The 21,953-nt window shown below is 49.0% G+C and overlaps 1 protein-coding gene across 2 annotated transcripts in view; it reads right to left on the bottom strand.

Annotated features, from left to right (window-relative positions):
- The window catches only part of Ntn1 (netrin 1), a 191,445-nt gene that overhangs the window by 32,715 nt on the left and 136,777 nt on the right, over nucleotides 1–21,953 (bottom strand). For both annotated transcript variants that reach the window (XM_029483605.2, XM_029483604.2), the window contains exons 4-5: nucleotides 18,915–19,064; nucleotides 15,340–15,393 (exon numbers count right to left, since the gene is read on the bottom strand). In XM_029483605.2, the coding sequence (XP_029339465.1) occupies nucleotides 15,340–15,393; nucleotides 18,915–19,064 (204 nt within the window). The remainder of the gene's footprint in view (nucleotides 1–15,339; nucleotides 15,394–18,914; nucleotides 19,065–21,953) is intronic.

The following is a 21,953-nucleotide window of genomic DNA, read 5'->3' as shown; positions in this document are numbered from 1 at the left end:
ACAATTTTACTGCCAAATTTTGAGCATAGTATCCTGGGGTCTATACAGAGTTACCCCAGTATCTAGGGGAGAGACAAAGGCTCCAAGAACATCTTCAGGTCCCAAGATCCATAGACGCTCAAGACCCTCATTACAAACAAACAAACAAACAAACAACAAACTGCAAAGCAAATCCAGGATCTCATATGCATTAGGAAAGTGCTTGTCTGCTAAACTTCAACCAAACCCTTTGATATTTCATTTTAAAACTGGTTTTGCCCAGGTTGGCTTCAAATTTGTGATGCCCATGAGCACCCCTGAACTGCCTGCTGGGCAGTTTCTGGGCAGGCCTCTTAGGATCTAGAACAATTCTGGTGGACAAAAACACCACATAACTTTCACTTAGCTGGGAGTGGGGATATGGATGGCGGAGGCTGGTACCCACGAACACCAGCTTCTATTGGGAGCTGGAGAGCAAATACCTAGAGCTCCCCACCCCACCCCACCCCACCCCCAGGACACATTCACAGGGCTCCCTCAGAGCTGTCTGGTCTCAGGTGCCTCCCCGCATGGTAGCTGAGCTTTCTGGAGTTTCTGAGGGTTGATCCACACATCCTCTCTCCTTCCTCCCAGAGACATGCTCACTCATTCAGAAACCTCTCATTAGCCTCAAAATCCAAGACTCTCACCAGGCCAACAGTTCCGCAAACCCTGGAGAGTATAGACAGAGCTTCCCTCTGCTTGTGATGAGCTACCCAGCTGGTGAGGGTGTCCTCCAGGAGAGATGCAGGTGGGTGCCCATCACAGGAGGAAACGATGCAGAGACAAAGATCTGCATACAAGCTAAGAAGCCTCCTAAGATGTTTCCAAGATTCCAATTCTGTCCCCTAGGGTCAGTCATTTAAAGCAGTGCTTCTCAACCTTCCTCATGCTGTGACTCTTTAATATGGTTCCTCATGCTGTGGGGACTCCCAGCCATAAAATTATTATTGTTGCTACTTCATAATGAATTTTGTTACTGTTATGGACCATAATGTAAATATCTGTGTTTTCTGATGGTCTTAGGCAATTCCTATAAAAGGGTTGTTCAATCACCAAGGGGGTCTTGAACCACTGTTTTAGAGGTTGGCTTTTTTCTTTCTTTCTTGAAGACTCCAAATTACCAATCTTGTTACCGATTCTATTTCAATCAGCCCTCCATCAACCACAGGCTCTGCCTATACAAACTAAACAAACCATAGAGAAAAATATTTTAGAAAAAGGGGTATGTGTCTTAAACATTGACATTTTTCTATCATCATTCTCTAAAGAAAACCACTCTTGAAAGAGCTGGCTCAGTGAGTACGAGTGCTTGTGGCTATTCTGGAGGACCTAAGCTCAGGTCCCAGCACCCACCTTTCCTGTTAACTCCAGCTCCAGGGAATCTGATGCCCTCTTCTGGCCTTTACAAGTACTGCACTCACATGTGCATACACCTAGACACATATACACACACAGGCACATACACCGTCATAATTTAAAAATTAAATAAAAAACTATGTATAAACAGCATGTGTGTCATTCTAGACATGTGCTATTAAGAGATGAGTTACAGTATATGGAAAGATGTAAGACGATTCCATGTAAACACTCCACTAGCTTATGGAAAGGACTTAAGCATTTGCAGACTCTAATAACCTCAGGGCCTGGATACCCAGGGACCAGGATATCTTCCTCTCTTATTTGCCATCTGTGCCACTGGGAAACAGCAGCCCATCTGGAAGATCAGCAAGCCCCCCTGGACCTGAGGCTTCATTTCTAAAGCAGCGAAGACCCAGCAGGCTCTCAGCAATGCCCGTCAGGCCACAGGAGGTGACATCAGTATCTGTGGATCTGGAGTTTGGCTAACAGTTAAAAAATGGAATTGGAACCATTCACTGTTCTTAGATGTCTTCCTCACACAGCACAGCTCAAAGGGTCCCTGGGAGCCACAGTGCTGTGTCTACTCAGCTCTGTTACCCATGAACAGGCAGAAATTGAATAAGCAGACAAGTGCACAGCCTCCTCAGAACCCCCAAGGAATTCTGGGAGTTGATGAGTGAACAAGGGGAAATATAAAAATCTACTCCCAAGCCAGGCTGAACAAGAAACCCCACACTTTCCAGCCTGTAGCCCAAGTGAGGCCAAGAGAAGGATTCACAGCACAGGCTCTGTATTTCCTAAGCCTTTCCAAATTGCAGAAAAGGCTGCACCTGCCTCCGTCTGTCTGCGGCTGCTAATCCACTGTAACAGCTCTGTGCCCCCATTCTATCTCCCCCTCGGCGGGCAGAGTTATCCCGTGTATTCGCCTTTAATAAGCTGAAGCTATTCGTGGTGCTGTATTCACTGGTATCTGCTCCCACCGGCCTGCCCCACAGGGTCTCCTTGTCAGATCTCCCAGTGAACAGGGGATTTTGTGTTCAGCCGGGAAAACAAAGCTGTCCCAACAGGGATTCAGTTGGCTCTCTGCACACTTCTCCAGCGAGAGCCAACAGTGGACACAAACTGGAATTGCTGTCAACGCCAAAGGGGGATTCAGATGAGCTGAGCTGGGCTCCCTGGGAAGCCGTGAAAGAAGGGGATGGTAGCCCTGGAGCATCACCTCGGCTGGCTGGCTGGCCAGCTCAGCTGGTTAAGCCAGTATAGATGAGGTCATGCCTTGGAGCCTGGTAGCACTCTTGCTCTGTTTCCCTGTACCTAAACTCCAGGCAGCTGTCAGGCAGGAAGCACACTGCTGGGTAAGACTGAGCTAAACTGCTTCCTACACAGAAAAATGGCCTGGCTTTCTGATGCCAATAACTACAGCATCACAATGACAGGTGGCCACAGATGCACCAGAAGTCAGCAGTGCGTTCCAAATGATTTATGTGCAAACTAGATGTGGTAACCAACCACTATGTCATTCTCCATGTATGCATGAATATGGCTTGCATTACCCAGTACCCCTTGTGGTTAGGTATGGTCATGTGATTGGGTTCTAACCAAAGAGACAGGAGCACAGGTGATTCTGAGCACTTCTAGGCCACAGAAATCACCCAGGGGCTTCCCAGCAGTGACTCGGCGGCCCCAAGGGATGGCAGAGCCATACAATGGACTCACTGCCAGAGAGAAATCATCCAACTAGAGACACCTGTGGGTGATGGCTGTTGCATGAGCAAGCAATCCCTGGACTGCAAGAGGTTTATTGTCACGCATACCTGATCAATAGGCAGCGGCTGTGGCGGCGGCAGCGGTGGCAGCAGCCGTGGTGTGCATGGCAGAGATGAGCCGCGAGATGTCTGAGTGTCCAGTTAGTTAGCTGTGAGAAGGGCACCAGGACCCCAGAGAACAGCCGAGACTTTCTGCAGTAGAGAACTGCTAGGGACTGGCCAAAAGAGAAACCCATGCCTGGGCCCAAACAAAACCTTCTAAATTACTTGGCCCTCAAAATTGGAGGAGTCCAGGACCCCTGACAGGGACCAAGAGCTGAGGATACTTAGACAGTGTGGTGGAGCCATGGAGAGGACCTACCCACATCCTCACACATATTTTAAATCATCTCTAGCTCATAGTGCCTGATGTAATGCAAATGTTGAGCAGTTACTAGACTGTATTCATGGGAAGACAAGGGAAAAGGTTAGGACAAGTTCAGTACAGATAATGCAGTTTGGGTGTTTTGTTTTGTTTTTTTTAAATCTACGGTTGGTTGAATCCACACACTCCAAACCCATGGTCACAGAGGGCTGAGGTAGCAAATGTGGTAGATGCCCTGCTCTGACCTCCTTATTAGCCCACCACACCCATCCCAGCTACCGCAGGTACTGGCTGCAAATCACGCATGCTTGCAGCCTTTGGCTGATGCGCACTGATTTGCCGGGCAGTATCTGGGCAGTCACAAGCTTCGGTCCAGTTCCAGTAGGGAGTCCACAAGCCAATCGTCAGCTGATGTTAGAAGTGTAGTGTCCTGGCTTCTGCCTTATCTATGGTATCTTCGCCCACTGGATTGCCTCCTCGGAGTTCTGAAGGGGTTTTAGCCCTATACCCTCTTGTCTTCCTTGCCTGGGAGTACCCCTCAGTAAACGACTTCAATAGCAACCCCTGTCTTAGGCCCCCGAGGTTCTAGAGAACCTAACTCAAGATACTTGACCCCAAATAACCTAAAGAAATGGCTGGCATCATATCACCTTTTGAACATACAATAAAACTCCCACCACATCCAGGACAAAGGGCAGACATGAAGTCCAGAGTGAAGCCAATGCTGGGTTACCCGGCCCCACAAGGCTTCCTTGAGGTTTCTCTGTCTGGTGATGATGGAGAGATTCTGTGAAGCTTTAAGATGCTCAGGTGAATCTACCCACCAACCCTGCGACCGAAGGAGATGCAGCTAAAGGTTCTTTTTCCTTTCTCTGATCCCAAACTGGGGCATTATAAATACTATGGAAACTATGAGTTATCCCACCTGCTAAGGCGGGGAGGGAAAGTGGTTTTGTCTTGTGGAGCCTGGGCCAGTGAGGCTTTTAAGAAAACCCTTAATATATGCTGGAGAGATGACTCAGTAGTCAAGAACACTAGCTGCTCTGGCAGAACACCAGGGTTCAGTTCCCAGCACCCACATGGCAGCTCACAATTATCTACAACTCCAGTTCCAGGGGATCCAGTGTGCTCTTCTGACCAGGCATTTGGCACATTCATACATGCAAACAAAGCACTCCTGTACATAAAATAAAAATAAGAAAGACAAAAAAAGTATAACTTTAAAAAAATCTTTGTGCTGCTTTCTTGGAAACACATTGTCTCGAATAGTCCATGAATTACGGATCTCCCTCCAGTGTGTGTGTGTGTGGGGGTGTGGGTGTGTGTGTGTGTCATTCACTGCAAGGAAACCAGGCTGACTGTAAACTGTCAATCTCCCATGTGACCTAGAACAAGTCTTCGCCCTCCTCTAGGACACAGCTTTCCATCTATCAAATGTGGAAGCCATATCACTGACCTGTTCATAGCCAGGTTCTTAAGGGTGGATTTGATGGCTCTAATGGTGATTGTTAGAACCATTAAGTCTGGGGTGGTATAGAGGTTTGAATAGGTTTAGCCCCCATAGACTCATGTGTTTCAATGCTTGGCCATAGGGAGTGGCAGTATTAGGAGGTACAACCTTGTTGGAGTAGATGTGGCCTTGTTGGAGGAAGTGTGTCACTGTGGGCATGGGCTTGAGGTCTCCTAGTGCTCAAGCAAGCTCTGCCCACTGTGGAATGAGACTTCTCTTGGCTGCCTGTGAGACACGGTCCCCCTCTGCTGCCTGCAGAAGAAGTGCCCTCCTGGCTGCCTGCAGATCAAGATGTAGAACTCTTGGCTCCTCCAGCACCATCTCTGCCTGGATGTTGCCAAGCTTCCCACCATAATGATAATGGATTAAACCTCTGAAGCTGTAAGCCAGCCCCAATTAAATGTTTTCCTTTACAAGAGTCTTGGTGGCCATGGTGCCTCTTCACAGCAATAAAACTCTAACTAAGGCAGGTGGTTTGACATCTGAGAGTGTATTTAGTCAAAGAAGTCAACATGAGTGCTATGCTCCAGTCTCAGGGCTGGAGGGGGTTTTACTCACCCACTCCACTTTAATGGCTGTTGGGGTTCTGAGGGACAACACTGACAGCAACAGCTTAGCCCAGTATTCACAAGAAGCCTGGGAGTTCAGGGCAGAGGTAGGAGCTGGCACACCCCAAGATGCTCTATCATCTTCCCCAGGTCAGCCAAGCTCTGAAACCTGCACAGCGCCCATCAACCCCTGCCATAAGATCCCTGGGATGTTGGATGTGGGGTGTGGTACCAGAGCCTCCTATCCTCTTTCTTTCCTTGACACCTGTCATTTGCCTCATTATGCATCCCCCTCGGGTCCTAGAGAGAAGAACGCCCCACGAAGGACTAAAATATTCTATCCCACTTGCTCCTCTGACCTCCCAACTCATCCCTTTGTCCTTCTCCAGGCTGGGGATAGCTCCACATGCAAAAGCCCAGAGACAGAAGAACAATAGGGTGATTGCTCTGTGCTGCTTAGGGTGACAGGGATCCCTGGCAGCAGGGGTGGGGACAGATGCTTTTTAACATTGCTTAGGCCCAGCCTGACCTCCACCCTGCCCTCTGTGCAGGCTCAAGAAGGGAGAGCAGGGAGGGAGAGGGATCCAGGGAAAGCAAAGGAAGGCAGTGGACAGGGAGATGGGGGGGGGCAGGGAGAAAAAGGGGAAGAGGGAGGGAGGGAAGGAGAGACAGAGAGAGAGAGTGTGTGTGTGTGTGTGGTGTGTGTGTGTGTGTGTGTGTGTGTGTGTGTGTGTGTGTGTGAGAGAGAGAGAGAGAGAGAGAGAGAAGACAAAGTAGAGAATAATTAGAGAGGGCAGCTAGAGAGGGAGAAGGAAAGAGAAAAGACCCATCCAGGCCACTCAATAGCCGTCCACATCAAATTGCCTCTTGAAGGTCCCCAACAGTGTCCTGTAGGCACTGTAAGTCCACAAAGTTCAACCCAATACATAATACATCCCATAATACATATGGGATTAGTCTGGCCTCAAGCCAGGGGGGTAGAGGGCAAGACACACTGGCTAGTGGAAGAGACCCAAAGCTCCTTCTCCTTCGCTCTATCTCTGGTTCTCTTACCTGGGAAGTTCTGGCAGCTGGGCTGATGTCACAACATCTGGATTTAACCCAGTGATGTTCAACTAGGGGCTGCTTTGTCCCAAGGGGACACCAATTATCATCACTTGCCTGAAAAGCTCCACACCTTGTGTCATGGACAGCCCCCACCACTACCACAAGCACCCCAGCCCAAAGCCAGTTTCTGCTGAGGGTGAACACTCTGGCTGAAACCCTAGTATGACGAATGGTTTAGAGAGCTTGCCCAGAATGGAAGGAACCCTGGGGTCTACCCCTAGCACCTCAAACAAACAAACAAACAAAACAAAACAAAACACATTTTAAAAAGCATGGCCCTTTTAAAAAACTGCTCATCCTTTTCATCTTCTAACCCCTCTGCACTCACCAAGATGACACAAGGCAGCTCTGGACATTTCTCTCTGAGGTACCCCTGTGAGGGAAAGTCAGAACTCACACATCCCCAAAGCCAGGGGGGGTTACCCTGAGCTCAGGCTGGACATAGCATGGCCTCCTCCTCAAGGGCTCACGGGGTCACTAGTGATAGCAGGCACCACATAGGCAGCACCGTTCCCTGGCGGTGACACTTCCCATCCACCATGTTCTTGAAAGGCATCCCAGGACCCTTTCTAAATGCAATGTTAAGTGGGTCACACCATCATGGGATGATTTAACGGAGAAGCCATAAGCAGCCCAGCTGCACGACACATTGGGGGGGAACAACCAAGAAATTCCTGAACACGGGCTGTGTGTCAGACACTTATTTTCCAGAGGTGCGTTCTGAAATGTTTAGGGATGGGCTGGCGTAATGTCTATGTTTTTTTTTAAAGGCATTTACATATGAGGGTGTAGCCCAGGGGGAGAGCATTTGCTTGGCATGCACAAGACCTTGGGTGATCCCAGACTACAAATATAAATACATATGCATATATATGAACGTTAAAGCAAAGAGAGGCTGAAACAAACAACAGAATGGAGTTTATTAACCTAGGCGACGAGAACCCTGCTCTTTACCATTCCTGCTGCATCAGTGAAATTTCTCAGCATAAAACGTCTAGCAAAGGCTAGGGAGAGGGTGAAGCTTGATGACCCGGGTTCAATCTCAAGGACCCACCGGGCAAAAGGAAAGAGCTAACTTGTGAAACTGTCCTTTGACCTCCACGCTCTTGCCATGGTAAATAAATAAATAAATGTAAAAAAGATGTTTAATGAGTTAAATCACATTAATTTGAGGTACATCAATTTATAGTGAAACCCAAGACAACTTTTTTTTTAAAGATGAATTTTAGCATGGAAAAAAAAAAAAAAACCAGATCAGGCAAACAGCTAAACACAATCCCACAAAAATGTCTGCTGGCTTAACAGCCTGGCCTTTCCCACTCCTCAGCCCCATCCCTGCAGTGGGCTGTATAGCTAATGAGTGAGCACTCCGTCCAGGAAGACTGGCCTCCCTCAACAAATTTGCAGAGAACACATGGGGCTTATACTATATAAATATAGCGGCTTTCTGAAGCCTGGTGCTGTTGGCCTTACGGGACTGCTAACTCTTTGTTGTGGGGCTGTCCCACGCATGTGGGGTGTCTGGCAGCCTGCATCCATGAGATGCCTGTGGCGCCCTACCCCCAGTTGTGACAATTGAAACTGTCTCCAGACAGTGCCAAATGTCCCCTGGGGATAGAAGAGCCCCTGGTTGAGAAGCAGTGAGATACACAGACATAATGAAACGATTTAATCAAAACACTCTATAAACCAATCTCTGCACCAAGGATGGCTTGGCTCTCTACATACAGTCTGCTGCACAGATTGCCTCTGTCACTCGCAGCGGACACAAGGATCTCTCCATTCACATGTCCTACAGGCAGACTACACTGAGTAACTGCTGGCTGCTTCAAGCTGCGTGCACTGGCATATACCTGAAGTCCCAGTGCTAAGGAAGACAGACACAGAAAGACTACTCCAAGTTCAAGGCCAACCTCATCTATGTCTCCAGTTGAGTTCCAGGCCAGCCAGGGACACACAGCAAAACTCTGTCTCCAAAAACACAATAGACATGTAGGCCACTCTTTGGTTACTACCAACAATGTGGCAATCATCATCTTTGGCGCCAACTCGACTAAACACCAATGTTTCCTTAGGCAGCCGTGAGCCCACAGCTCAGAGATCTGTCTCAAGGATCATGTGATGTCCAATCTCCCTTCCTAAAAGGTACAGGCTACTCACCCAGTCGTAAGTGTTCTAGTGCCTGTCTCTCCAGCCCTTCTCAAGGCTGGGGATTGCTTTTTACCTACTAAATCGTGTCAGATCTTGCAGGTCTGGTGTGTTGGGCCGATAATCCCAGCTATTCAGGTGATGAAATCAGAATAAAAAAGTTCAAGGCCAGACTGGGCAATTAGTCAGACCCTATCTCAAACTAAAAAGGGGTGAGTGTCTGGAGATGACTCAGTGGTTAAATGCACTTGCTACTCTTATAGAGTCCCAGGAAACCAGCATCCACACGGTGGCTAACAACCACGCCCCAACGGATCTGTTGCCCTCCTCTGGCTTCAGGAGGTTCTTACACACATGGTGCATATAAACTCACACATATCAATGGAAATTATTTTGAAAATTAAATCTTAAAAAAGTAAAGAAAAAAGGCTAGGGAGATAGCTTATTGGTAGAGTGTTCTCCTCAAATGTGCAGGATCCTAGATTCGAACCCCTAGTATCCCACGCACATGAGTACTAAATCTGGAAAGTTTTTAAGATGGTTGTTTTGGTAACTCTGTCATATAAGCAGAATACTTCCTGTGCTCATTGTACAAATCCTCTGAGTTTCTGGTTCACTTCTACAATTCAATTTCATATTAGGATCTCTTGTTGAGTCATAAATGCTTATCATTTATTGAGGATTTTGACCATTTGTCAGCCACAATACAATAGCTTTCCTTTTTTTTGATATAATCACTTTTATTAGCTATTTTCATTATTTACATTTCAAATGTTATCTCCTTTCCTGGTTTCCCCTCCGAAAACCCCCTATCCCATCCCGACCCCCACAATAGCTTTCTTAGCTTCAAGTTTGCCTTTTATTTTTGCTTAGAGAGATTTCTGAAGTACCGGAGTTTTCCATTTAGAGCTACAAAGCCCTTCCCTTTACGATTCGTGGGTTTTTGTGTCCTATCTTGGATAACTTCTTTGTCCTGAGATCACACTGATGAATGGATACATGTGTGTGGCTATGTCATACAGACATGTGGATACATATATCTTATTTTAGGTTATTACAGACTGGTGCTATCCTGCAGGAGCTGGGACTCTAAGCTTGTTGGTATGTAAACAGCCAGTTTTCCCAGCAGCGCTTGCTTCTCTCATCTGTAGTCACACACTGTCCTGGTACCAAGTCCCTCTGGGCACCTCTCCATTCCTAGGCCACGTTTAAACGCCCTGCTTACAATATTTTAGAATATCCAGTAGAACTAATTACCCTCATTAGTCACCTTTAAAAAAACAACAACATTTTGGCTTTTCTTACAACACACTGATTTTTTTTTTTCTTCTGGCATAACTTTAGAATCCTGCCCCATCTAATGGAGGCTGTGGCCAGAGTTATGCTAAATCTATGGCTCACTTCTGGGAGAGCTGACATTTTTAAGTTTGGGTCTTGCTCTCCCTAACATGCCATGAACCCCCATTTCCTTCTGCCCCTCGATTTCTGCTCCAAACATCCATTCCACAATTTTATTGCTTCACTTATTTTTGCTTGGCATTCTCTTACTACAATTAAAATTCTGTTCCAGTATTACCAAAATGGTAGAGCTCTGCCCCAGTACCACCAGGCTGGACAGAAGAGTGACAGAAATGGAGCAGCCCCACCTCTACCTCCATGCCCTGTACTGGGATTTTTGCTTCTGTTTTCTGCACTGGGGAAGGAAACCAGGGCCTCGAGCAAGTATCCTACCGCTGTGCCTTATGCTCGGCTCACTGTTCACATTCGTAGTTTGAGACAGGATCTCCCTCATTTGTCCAAACTGGCTTTGACCTTGCTCTATGGACCAAGCAGATTTTCAGTTGTGATCCTCCTGTCTCACACTCCCAGGTAGCAGGATTACAGGCCTATGCCTCCAAACCCAGCTGTTTTTGTGGTTTTTAATTCCTATTGGGCATCTACCCTTGAATCGGTGGTGCCTGCAGTATAATCCTACCACAATCCCTTGCAACAGGATTCTCGGTATAAGTTATATAGAGAAAGAAATGGCAAGAGATTAGATCAGTGGGGTCCTGTGTCTCTGACCCAGGCTGGCCCACACTGCATACCTGTTAGCATTGAGGGCTGTCTCCTCCAGCACCCCAGCTATAAAGTCTCTCTGGGCTCTCCTGAAAGGCTACATGGTACCCACTCGGCTCCACCGCAGAGCCACTGAAGTAGTAGCAAAAAGCCCACAGAGGACCCTATGCGTGGTGAAAGCGATGAAAAGGAATCTGGGGAACATCCCAAGACCACTGTTGAGAGGTGGGGAAGCCAGGGGGTAGCTAGCTCCTCACTCCTGGACCGGACAGGGCTAGCTGCCACAAGGTGGCTGAGCCTTGGAAATGAGGGAGGCCAGCAAAGGTTACCCTTCCACGTTATGTTATGGGTTTTAGCAGCTCTGAGGGAAGGGCCACAGCCTGGGTACGGTGGGCTCTCATGGGCTCTTGAGCCAGCCCTGCACGTCTCTTTCCTACTCAACTCTTAAGGAATCCCAATGGGGTATCCTGAAGCTAGTCACAGGAAGGCTGGTCCTCCAAGGAAGCAATGCGCCCTGCACATGAGCCAAGGCAAGGCGTGTCTACCATCATGGCCCACATGCCTCAAGAAGAATGACAGGTGAGGCTGCCTGTCAGAGGCCGCAGGAGAGTGAGCAGGTGTTTCTGCAGAAGAGGAAGCTCTAGCAGGAGCAAAGGGCCCTTCCTGCCCAGGGGCACTAGGGAAAGAGTGCAGGACCCGCCCCTTCCTGTTTAATGGGGGAGAACCTGTGCTAGCAGCAATTGAGCATCCTGGCCAATGACTAACTCCAAACCCAAGCTCCTCCCACTCACCCAAGTGACCCTATAAAAGCAAATCACCGCAGGTCAAAAACTGCTTAGAGCTGCCACCCGTCAGCTGTTCCTCTTCCAGCCACAGGAGTGGAGGTCCCTCCACCCTCTACCTAGTTACTAGATGTGTCCCAGGCTGTCTCTATCTCTCTTCCTGGTCTTCCCTGCTACAGACCACTTAGTCCTTGTCACCCTGCCTAGGAGCAGTAAAGAACCTTCTCCCAGGAAGCTGGCTCTGCAAGGGCTTGAGTTCAGGGTGACCTTTCATCCCTCAGCTTAGAGAATAAACCCATGGCTTATTAATTTCCCTCCACGATGTGGACGCACGGTTTCCACAGGTGGTCTGGAAGGGTCTTCACTCACTGTGCCCATGCACAGTTTGGAAATGCCCAGCTCCAGGACCCCACTTCTGAAGTGCCTCCCAGCCTCCCGCTCAACGTCTCGGCTTAGCCAGCCAGGCTCTGTGTGAGAGGTCATCTTGGTCATCACAAAAGCCTATAGTCTTAGCAATGGCGTCTGCTTGGCAGAGCCTGCTAGGGCAGGCTACAATGACTAGGTTGAGGCTTTAGGCATTGCTCCAAGTCCCAGATGACCTGCTTTCCCACTCCCTCTTCAGGAAAAGCATCGGAGTGGTTCACTTTCAGTCATATCTGCTATGGCTCTAAATGAAGAAACCACAGTCACAAAACCCAAAGGAGTCAGAAAAGGTAATTAGCTAAGGGACGGCTGCTAAGCTGTCTACTGGAGTTTAGCGGTGGGGGCGGGGAGTGGCTCAGAGGGAGGACTGGAGTGGAGCATTGCCCTGGCCTCAGACTTGATTCTACAGCACCACAGCTGTTTTAGTCTTTGTGCCTTAAAGCCAAGAACCTTCTGATGCTTCATGAGGTCCCTCTACTTCAATTTGCCCATTTGTGTTAGAATGTTAAAAAAACAAACAAAAACAAACAAACAAAAACAAAACAAAAGTAATTACAAAAAACCCAAAGTCAACTTGCAAGGTCCAGAAAAACTTCCGGGAGACAGACAGCCCATTAAAGTCCATCTTGGCCTAGGGCAAACTGTGTACATACCCTGCTCCTGCACACTCCATCCACATGAGTTGACTCAGGTGTATCACGGGTAGTCAGATGACTACCAAGTCATCACGGTAGAAAAAAAATCAAATTTGGGGGCTGAAGAAATGTCTCAGTGGTTAAAAGCATACGCTGCTCTTCCAGAGGACCCAAGTGGAATGCGGGCACCTACTTTAGGCAGTTTACAACCAATGCCACAGGGTCCAATTGTGAGTGCCTTGCTCTAGACTCTGATGGCAGGTGCACACACACACACACACACACACACACACACACACACAGATAGACAAAACTCTTTTAAAAGAGAATTGAAATTCTGTAGCTGAGGAGATGGCTCAACGTAGAACAGCCTTAGAGTTCAGATACCCAGAACCATATGACAGTTGGGCAGACATGGAAAAAAGCTGCCTGTCATGCCAGCCCTCAGAAGGCAGAGATGGGGGATGCCAGGAAAACTGGCTCGCTAGACTAGCCAGAACTGGAAAGCTCTGAGTACAACAAGAGAGAGACCCTGTCTCAAAAGATACAGTGTAGAACAGTTGAAAAGACACCTGTGGCCAACTTTGAGCCTCCATACAACATGAAAGCACACACATACATACCCTCCAACACACATATGAACACCCAAATATACACAAACATAAAAAATAATCCAGTGCCCACTGTATATCTTCCAAGTTCAAAACTTATTATCCCCTAATCTTTATTAATTAATTAATTAATTAATTGATGCTAGAGATTAAACCAGCCGGGAGATCATGTGCTCAAGTGAACTCAGTACCTGACTTAATTTTTAATCCAAAAAAGGGGAAAAAAAAAAAAAACAACTGTGTTTTGTTTTGTTTTGAAAGTATCCTTGTCTTCAGCCAGAGCGAAGAATTCTTTTGTGTGCGGTTTTCATGAGACAGGGTCTCTCTGTGTTGCCCATCTTGTCCTCAGACTTGTAAACACATGATCCCCCTGCCTCTTAAGAAGCTGGGGAGAACAGATTTTTAATTTTAAAAACTCAGTATAGAAAACAATCAGCTTCCGGCCTCTGGGATGAGGCTGTGAAAGGGCGGTGAGACAGAGATTTCAGCCTGTAGTCTGGCATCTAGCACCCAGGCACCTGTGATGGCGACCCCTCCCTGGTCCTTGTTACCCTTCTCCCACCAGAGGTTCAATCAAAGCTACTAGAAGCCTCGACTAACAGCACAGGACTGGGTTATCTTGGACTGTTCCCAGTATGATTCCAGAATGTCCCAGCATGTGTCTTCCTAAGTGCAGCCTGCTGTGGCTATAGATGTCAAGCCCTCAATCTGTTTTCTCTCAAGCTTCCAGCATACAGCCAGTTCTCCCCTAGATCCAGAGTCAGGTGACCACCTGAGTGTCCAAGCTCACCCCCAGCTCCCTAGAGAGACACCTAGAGAAAGTAGAATTCCCAGCCTGACATGGGGACCTTCATGTCATTCTGCCATTCATTACCACTCCTACCCTGGGAGCGGTGTCTCCAGGTGTGGTCCTAACAGGGCACACATCCTGTGGGGCTCTGAGCTTCCTGTGTATCCTGAACCAGGGATGTGAAACCTCTCCTCTATCAAGAAGCACAGCGGACCCTTTCTCAGAACAGTATTTTTTGACACTAAAACAGTCATGGTTTTCTATGGTGTGAAAACAGCATGCATCAAGTAGAAGCCGTGCTTTGAACGCATTGTGAACAGATGAGGTTAGATCTGTTCCCTCTCTTGTGATGCGGGGTGGCATCAGGGAGCTATGCTCACTCACCCCGGGATAGTTCATTGATCAGCTATGTGAGGACTGGGTGTTATATTTATTACATTTTATAGTATTTCTCACTTACAATACTCTTATCCAGGATGCCACCCCATCCTAAGGCAAGGAGCATCTATCAGTGCATAGGAAAACACTACTGAAGTCCAGTTATCTGAACTCTCCCAGGTTGGTGGGATGCAACTTTTCACATGTGTGCTTTCCTAATGACAGCAGAAGAGCATCTATCAGTGGATATAGGAACTCAGATAGCCGCCAGGGGCACACACGGCATCTTGTGGCATCTGTAATGTGAACACAGCTTCGGCTGCTATGGGGAACCCATCACTGACCCTGCCAGCAGCTGTGGCTGGCACCTACCTTTGTCATGAAGGAGAGGCTGGGTCTTCATGCAATAGGTGAATGTGAACATGAGATGATCTTCCCAGTTGGGTCTCAGAGCTCCTGAATTCTGACCGTGATGCAGTGCCCAGGAACTCCTTCCTCTCAACCCCCATACTGTACACCCTTGCTCTCCCCAAACCTCAGGAAGGCGAGGAGCCCTTGGCCCAGGATTTGTGAGGTTCTGGCAACTTAACCTCCAAGGGCGAGGAGGGAGAATCCCACTTTCAGCGTTCTTGGCCCTCAGCTCTCTTAAGACGTCCTCTACCTTTATTCTTAAGAGCAGAGTTATAATGAAGTGCCTGGTGGTTCCCTCTTCAGAGCAGCTGAGGAGACCACGCATACAAAACAGAGCCTAGCTGTCAGTGTGAGGGGGAGGGTCACCCCATGTCCCTACTATACAGCCAACGTAACAAGCAAAACGCTAAAGGGATTGATAGTCTCACCTTCCGGCTCCTCCACGCTGCTGGCTGCAGTGGTGGGTGGCGCCACAGGAATCTCTTCATGAGGTTCAGAAAAGGGGAGAGAGACAAATGAGGGGGGAAAAAGACATTATTTTTGGTCCTTGGAAAGATAAGGCTCTCAGTGAAAACACTTCCCGCTGCTTAGCCTCCCTCGCCCATACCCACTCCATAGCTCAGCCCAAAGGAACAAAAAGGGAGAGAAAGGGACACAGGGAAGCTGGCAGCAGGGTCCCAGGGATCCTGGGCATGTCAATATGTTCTCCTGTCCTCACTGGGAAGGGATATCATGAGTCCTGTCTGTTAGGGAGGGTCAGGAGTAGGGGCAGCGGGAGGGGCTGGCGGTCCTCAGGGCTGATCTTGTATCCAGGATGTGACATGATGTTCATGTTAGTGCTACTGTCCAAGGGTCCTCAGCTGGGCCCCGCCCTGGGGTTCCTCAGGCTCTCTGCACATCGTAATATGACTGCTGAGCCTTGTTCATCTACAACATTGACTCCACAGATGAGAAGGATCTAGAAGCAGAAATGGTGTGTGAGGGTCTGGGGACCTGCCCTTGGTAGCTGCAGCCTGGTCCTGGTTGCCCAGGGCTCTCTTCACATGGGCTAAGGCCTTTTGTTAGTTGTTACATTGGAATGTGACTGAAGGAGGCAGGGCTCATAAAGGCATGGCCTCCATTTTGACCGTCCTCTTCAACCTAGCCTAGCTGCTCATCCCTTCCTGTACTCTTCCTTGTGTTCCCACAAGGTGAGGAGGTTAAGCCAGTCAGCTCCACGGGTTCAACCACGCACTATCAAAAGTGTGGGCTTCCTCTTTCTAGACAAGACCAAACCATGGGTCCAAAGTCCCTCTAGGGCAGGCATTCTCAATTTGTGGGTTGTGACTCCACAGGGGTTGCATATTAGATAGCCTGCATATCATACGATGATTCATAACAGCAGCAGAAGTACAGTTATGAAGTAGCAACAAACTAATGTTATGGTTGGGGTCATCACAACACGGGGAACTGTATTAAAGGGTCACAGCATTAGGAAGGTTGAGAGCCAATGCTCTAGGGGAAGGAGCACACAGCTGTGGGTGAGTGACCTCCAATCCTGTCTGTAGCCACCATCTGACTCTGGTGTCTTTCCTGTGACGTTGGATTCTAGACACCTAGAACCTGAGGCTTGCCCCTTAAGAGCTCTGTGTCTCCTAGAGGAACCAGGCTTTGTGTCTTTAGGAAGCAAAGGCAAAGGACAGCCCACAGTGCAGAGCAGATTTGCACTCAGTGACTTTATGCACACATCTCAGGTGTTCAGTCACAGCAGCTCATTGGGAAGCTGGGCCTAGGACCAGGCCCTTCCTTAGCCCTAAAAGGCTAGGTTGGTCCCAGCAGAAACTCTTAGGAAGCCATACCCAAATGGCCTGCTCTGATACTGCAGGTCTGCAAATGGGTATTCATGCTAATGGCCATGGGGCACACAGGATACCTAAACTTCTTGTCTGAAGTGGGGGTGCACACGCAAGGCCCATGGCTCCCCGAGCTGGGACAAAACAGGGCACAAGCTTTCTAAGCAGTGGCCATACAAACACATGGGGCCTCCTAGAATGGAGCCCAGATCTACTGTCTCAGGGGGTGGGGGTGGGGGTGGGGGAGATTTTTGTACTGGCCATCAACCCTCCCTTTTCCAAAGCAAGTCAGAAAAAAACAGAGCATGTAAGAGGGCCCAGGCACTGGCTTTGAAAAGTCCTTGAGGGATTAGTACTCACCATTCCGAGCAACCTGAAGGGGGGGGGGGGGGAGACGCTACTCACTGACAGAACAGGTTCCCCAGAGGCCCAAATATGCGTGGCACCTGACTTTCTAAGTGTTTCTCTCATAGCTTTATGGGTGCGCAGAGAAAAGGGTTTCTATAGGCCGTGAGACTGGTGTTTGGTTGCCATAGTGGGAAGGATTTCTTTTCCTTTCACTGGGGTGAACTCAAGGCCTGGGGTGTCCTAGGCATGAACACTTCCACTGAATAATCCCCATTCTATGCACCCTTTCCACCTGCTGTACCCTGAGAAGACATCACAAGTGCCTGACACTAACACTGAGTCATCTGCTGACAGTATACCCACGGGGACACTCCGACAGAGACTCCTGATTCATAAACTGCTCAGAACTGCTGTCAGAACCAGAGCTGACCTGTTCTGGAAGCAAAGCCCACAGGTAGTGGGACAGACAGACAAGCACAGGTCATGGGGCAGACAGACAAGCACAGGTCGTGGGGCAGGAGAGATGTGGGCTGTCTAAGGTTCCCACCTATTTGAGGCAGGGATGACTATGACTTCTGTGAGGAACATCTAGGAATCAGAGATGGCTCCTGGCATGAAGGGACTCCAGGCACTGGCCCCACAACTCTCAGCCAGTTCTGAGTCCCCATCACTAATCATTCATGGAGACGACTAAGGGACTCTGAGAACCTCAGAAATTGAGACTGACTGACTTCTGAAAAGGGCCAAGTAGTAACTATTTCAGGCTTTGTGGGTTATAGTCTCTGCTGCAGTTAGGCCATTCCACAAAAGCAGCTGCAGACAATGTGTCTTTTTCTTCTTTTGTAAAAACTTAACACAGGGGCCTCAGTATGTAGCCCAGGCTAGCTTCAAACCTTCCATCTTCTTGCCTCTGCCTCCCAAGTGCTGGGATTACAAGTTCACACCACCATGGCCCGTGACTTCATATGCTTTTTATTGTGTTTTGAAATAGTATCCTTCCTTTGATTTTTGTTTAAATCATTAAAAAGGTACAAGGCACTGTGCTGGGGGGGGGGGGGGCAGCCTACAGCCAGTTCCCTGGGTGGAGCACGCCAAGCTGGCTCTCTAGAGAATCTACTTGGTTCCTTGGACTCTAGCTTGTGTGCTGAGACTTTCTCCTGCTCCTCTGCCCCGGGCATCCCTTCTTGGTTTGGATAGCCCTAGCCAAGGAATCACCAGAATGAGGCTGGACCTGGGTTAGGCCTGACTTGCTAGCCAGAGCTCACTTTCTGCCCATGGTCACAGCATCATGACCCATCAGATGCAAAATACAGAGATGCTGCAGAGCCAAGGCCTGAGTGCCGACCCTCTTTATATAACATCTCTTTGGGACCTCTACTTCACTGCTCCATTAACCCTTCATAGGGGCCACAGGGGCCATGCGCAAGCATCTGAGTAGCTTCTCTCAAAGGCCTAAGGCTTCCGTCTGCTCTTTTCTGAATCTGAAGCTGTGGCAGGTCCCCATGCTCACTGGGTCTGGAGTGAAAGTAGCACGTAGGGGTCAGGCTCATGCTGGAGAGGAGTCTTGCTGTCCAGCCTGGAGCCAGTAACTCAGTGTTTGTAGGACTGAGAGCTATGGGCAGTCTGGCTTTAATGCACATAGCTGCTTCTGAAGGTATTTCCAGGCCTGGAGTCTCCTGGAGTCACCGGATCTTACTGAACACCAGTGAATGAAGAGATGTCTCCATTGGTGATGGCTAAACCCCACTGGACGTGAGAAACCTGCCCCTACAGGGTCCCTCCCCCATCCCCCTCAAGCAGATGGGAGAAGAAGATACACATACTGATGCAAGGGGCGATGGGGGAGCGGCTCTGCTGGTAGCCTTTGGCACAGCGGTTGCAGGTGATGCCCGTCACGCCGTCCTTGCAGGGACACTGGCCAGTGGTTTGATTGCAGGTCTTGCCAGCGGCACCCACAGGGTGGCAATCACAGGCTGTGTGAACATAAAACAGAAGGATCAGAGAGGCTGTCAGTGCCCTTCCTGCCCAGGGCTGTCCCATGGTCTCTACCCCAGAGAGGAAAAAAAAAATGAAAAAGAACAGGTAGGCCTAACCAAGCTCACACGTTCTAGGGGTTCTGAGATGGGTTGCCTACCTACCACCCAAATCAAAATGGACCTACTTCAAAGGCTTGCTTGAGGAATAGGAGAGGGGAGCCAGGGAGTCCCTCCAGAGCCCAGAAAGAAGGAGGGCAAACACTTAATTATGATGTCAAGCAGTGGAAAAGGGGGGGCGGCACTGAAGGGTAGAGGTACTGGCTTCTCCTCCAGATTTCTCTGTGGGTTCCTAGGTGGAAGAGGGTTTGGAGCTGATGAAGTTCAGGGATGCTGGCCAGAGGGAGGCAAAGGGAGGAGGTGCCTAGGATAACTGCCACTTGCTCAGCAGCCACATGCCCAGATCCCAGACTTCTGGATCACTCTAACACTTAACCTTCAAACCCCAACTAGATGAGTAACTGTTGAACTAGTGAACCCCCTAGGGGCCTCCTGGGTTAAACTGGGAATGAATCAAGGCCAGAGGCCACTGCATGAACATATGACCCTCCTGGTTTTGAAGAGTAAGCTCTGGTGAAAACATCCCAAAGCTCCCTCACTGTGTTCCCTTTGGGGGAGCTCTCTGCCACCACCATGAGGCTCCAAGCAACATCTGCCCCTGCAGGCAGAGACCATCAAGTCATCTGTGCCTGAGCAGTGGCTTCGCTGGGGAAGGAATTGGGTAAAGGAAGCAGTGTTGTGCCTGTTCCTGCTGCAGGAAGCCCAGGAGGGCAGGGCGCCCCAGTAACGGCAATCTGTAGTCATTTCAATTCATGCCACATGCTGCTTTGTTTCTGTCCCCAAAGGGGACAAAAAATATCTAGGAAAATAAGTGAGAACTGAGATCCCAAAAGAGCTAAAGTAAAAAGCCCCTCCTCAGTACACTTGGCCCCGCCTGAGAGGCAGCCTCTCCCTAGGCCTCCAGTCTGGGAGGGGCCGTGGAGGCGACTCGGGGAAATGTGTGCATAGAGCCAGCCTGTCTACGGCGCTCAGAAAGGAGAGCAATGTGAACACATGTTCGCCCCAGTGGTGTCAGAACATGCAGAAACATGGGGAAACACCAGGATGAGGAAGGGTCTGGGCCGGAGGACAGAAGGGGCCTGGAGGGCTGGCAGCTTGCTGGCTCCTATGACATAGTGTCTCTGAGAAGCACTGGGGCAGTTCCCATCTTACCCCTTCTTACATTTTGAGGCTGAAATATCCCTTATAGATCTTCCATGTTTTGGAGCATTTGTTACATGGCTTGTGGTGTGATTGTGAAGGCTGTAGATGGTGGAAAGTAGGTCACCAGGGGTGGGCCTTATATGGCTATATCTGCCCCTGGTTCCGGTTTTCTCTGCTTCCTGGCTCATTCCACACAAACAAGCTGTCTCAAGCTCAAGCGCATCCTGCATAGCCTGAGGTCACCTCTGCCATCTTGGAGGAAGACCCTCTAAGAGTGTGAGACAAACGTCATCTTCCCTTGAGCTACCTTGTCACTAGCATGGGAAAAAGTAGCTAATGCCATTGTAGATGGGAAAATGTCTCTGCTGAGACATTGTCTTCATTGGCATACCCTAAATCCAAGTCTGTACCCCTTTTAAAAATGAGATTTAGTCTTGATGACCTGTGGAAAGAAAGGATGACAGTGAGCTGGCTGCAAAAGACCTTTGACTTTTCTCTGCAGTAGAAGTGATATGGGCGTGCCTCTCAGTTGGTCATGTGTGAATAGAGGCCACAGCATGGGATCGCACAGTCGTGAGCCACAGATGTGGGCATAGGCATATATAGGGACGCCAGATTCTTGTGCCAGCTGACCTCTCCTGGCCTGCTCTGCAAGCCCTCTTCCCCCCTCCCCCCCCCCACCCGCAATAAAATTCACACCATGACCATCCTCCTTGGATGCTGATGGATTTCAACTGTGTGCCAGTAACTTCTGGATCCTTAGAAGGTCACAAAAGTTTACTTGGTTGGTCACCGAAGATTCCAAGCCAGATCACATCCAGGCCATGCCACCAACAGAGCCAGCAGAGGTGTACCAATCAAGACTCCAACAGACCACACCAGCACACCCACATTCTCATACACAAACCCTGTGAGAACAGTCTGATTGTCAGAGGACAGGGCAACAGACTGGTGAGACTGGGGAAGGATCTGGAGCCCTGAGAGGAGTCTATTCCTTCACTGGCATTAGAGCCTACTTCTTTGGGATTCTGATATATATTGAAGAGCAGCTGAGATATACCGAAGACCAGACGAGACATCCAGCCTCATGGGCCCAGTAACTACTGGATTCTCGGACCTTCCCTAGGTAGACCATACAACTAATGTTGGACTAGCTGGACCATAGCCCGTAAGCCATTCTAATAAAACACACACACACACAAACACACCTGTTCTGTAAGTTCTGTTCCTCTAGAGAACCCTGAAAAATACAATATGGAAAAACAGACTTCCAATAGCCTTTGTCAGAGAGAGAGAGAGAGAGAGAGAGAGAGAGAGAGAGAGAGAGAGAGAGAGAGAGAGAGAGAGCCAGGGCCTAAGGAAGCCTTGGAACCTTAGGAAGAGAAAGTCAAAGGCTGTGACTCCTTAGCCTATAAACACAGAGACACAAGGTCACACACATGGGTACATGCACAACACACAGAGATTCACACATACACTCACTCAGTGACCCACACACAGCAGGATGATTTAAGTGCAGAGCAAGGCAAGGGGCCTTTACTTTGTTGGGGCTCCAAATTGGGGGTGGGGTGAACAGAAAACTTTCCTAATTTTTCTGAGAACATGACCCAGGCTGGAACATCCTCT

This window comes from Mus caroli, unplaced genomic scaffold (assembly GCF_978045245.1).
Source record: "Mus caroli unplaced genomic scaffold, Mus_caroli_1 scaffold_13, whole genome shotgun sequence".
Classification (NCBI taxonomy): Eukaryota; Metazoa; Chordata; class Mammalia; order Rodentia; family Muridae; genus Mus; species Mus caroli.
The sequence above is the reverse complement of the archived record's forward strand: the minus strand, read 5'-3'. Positions and strand labels throughout refer to the sequence as shown.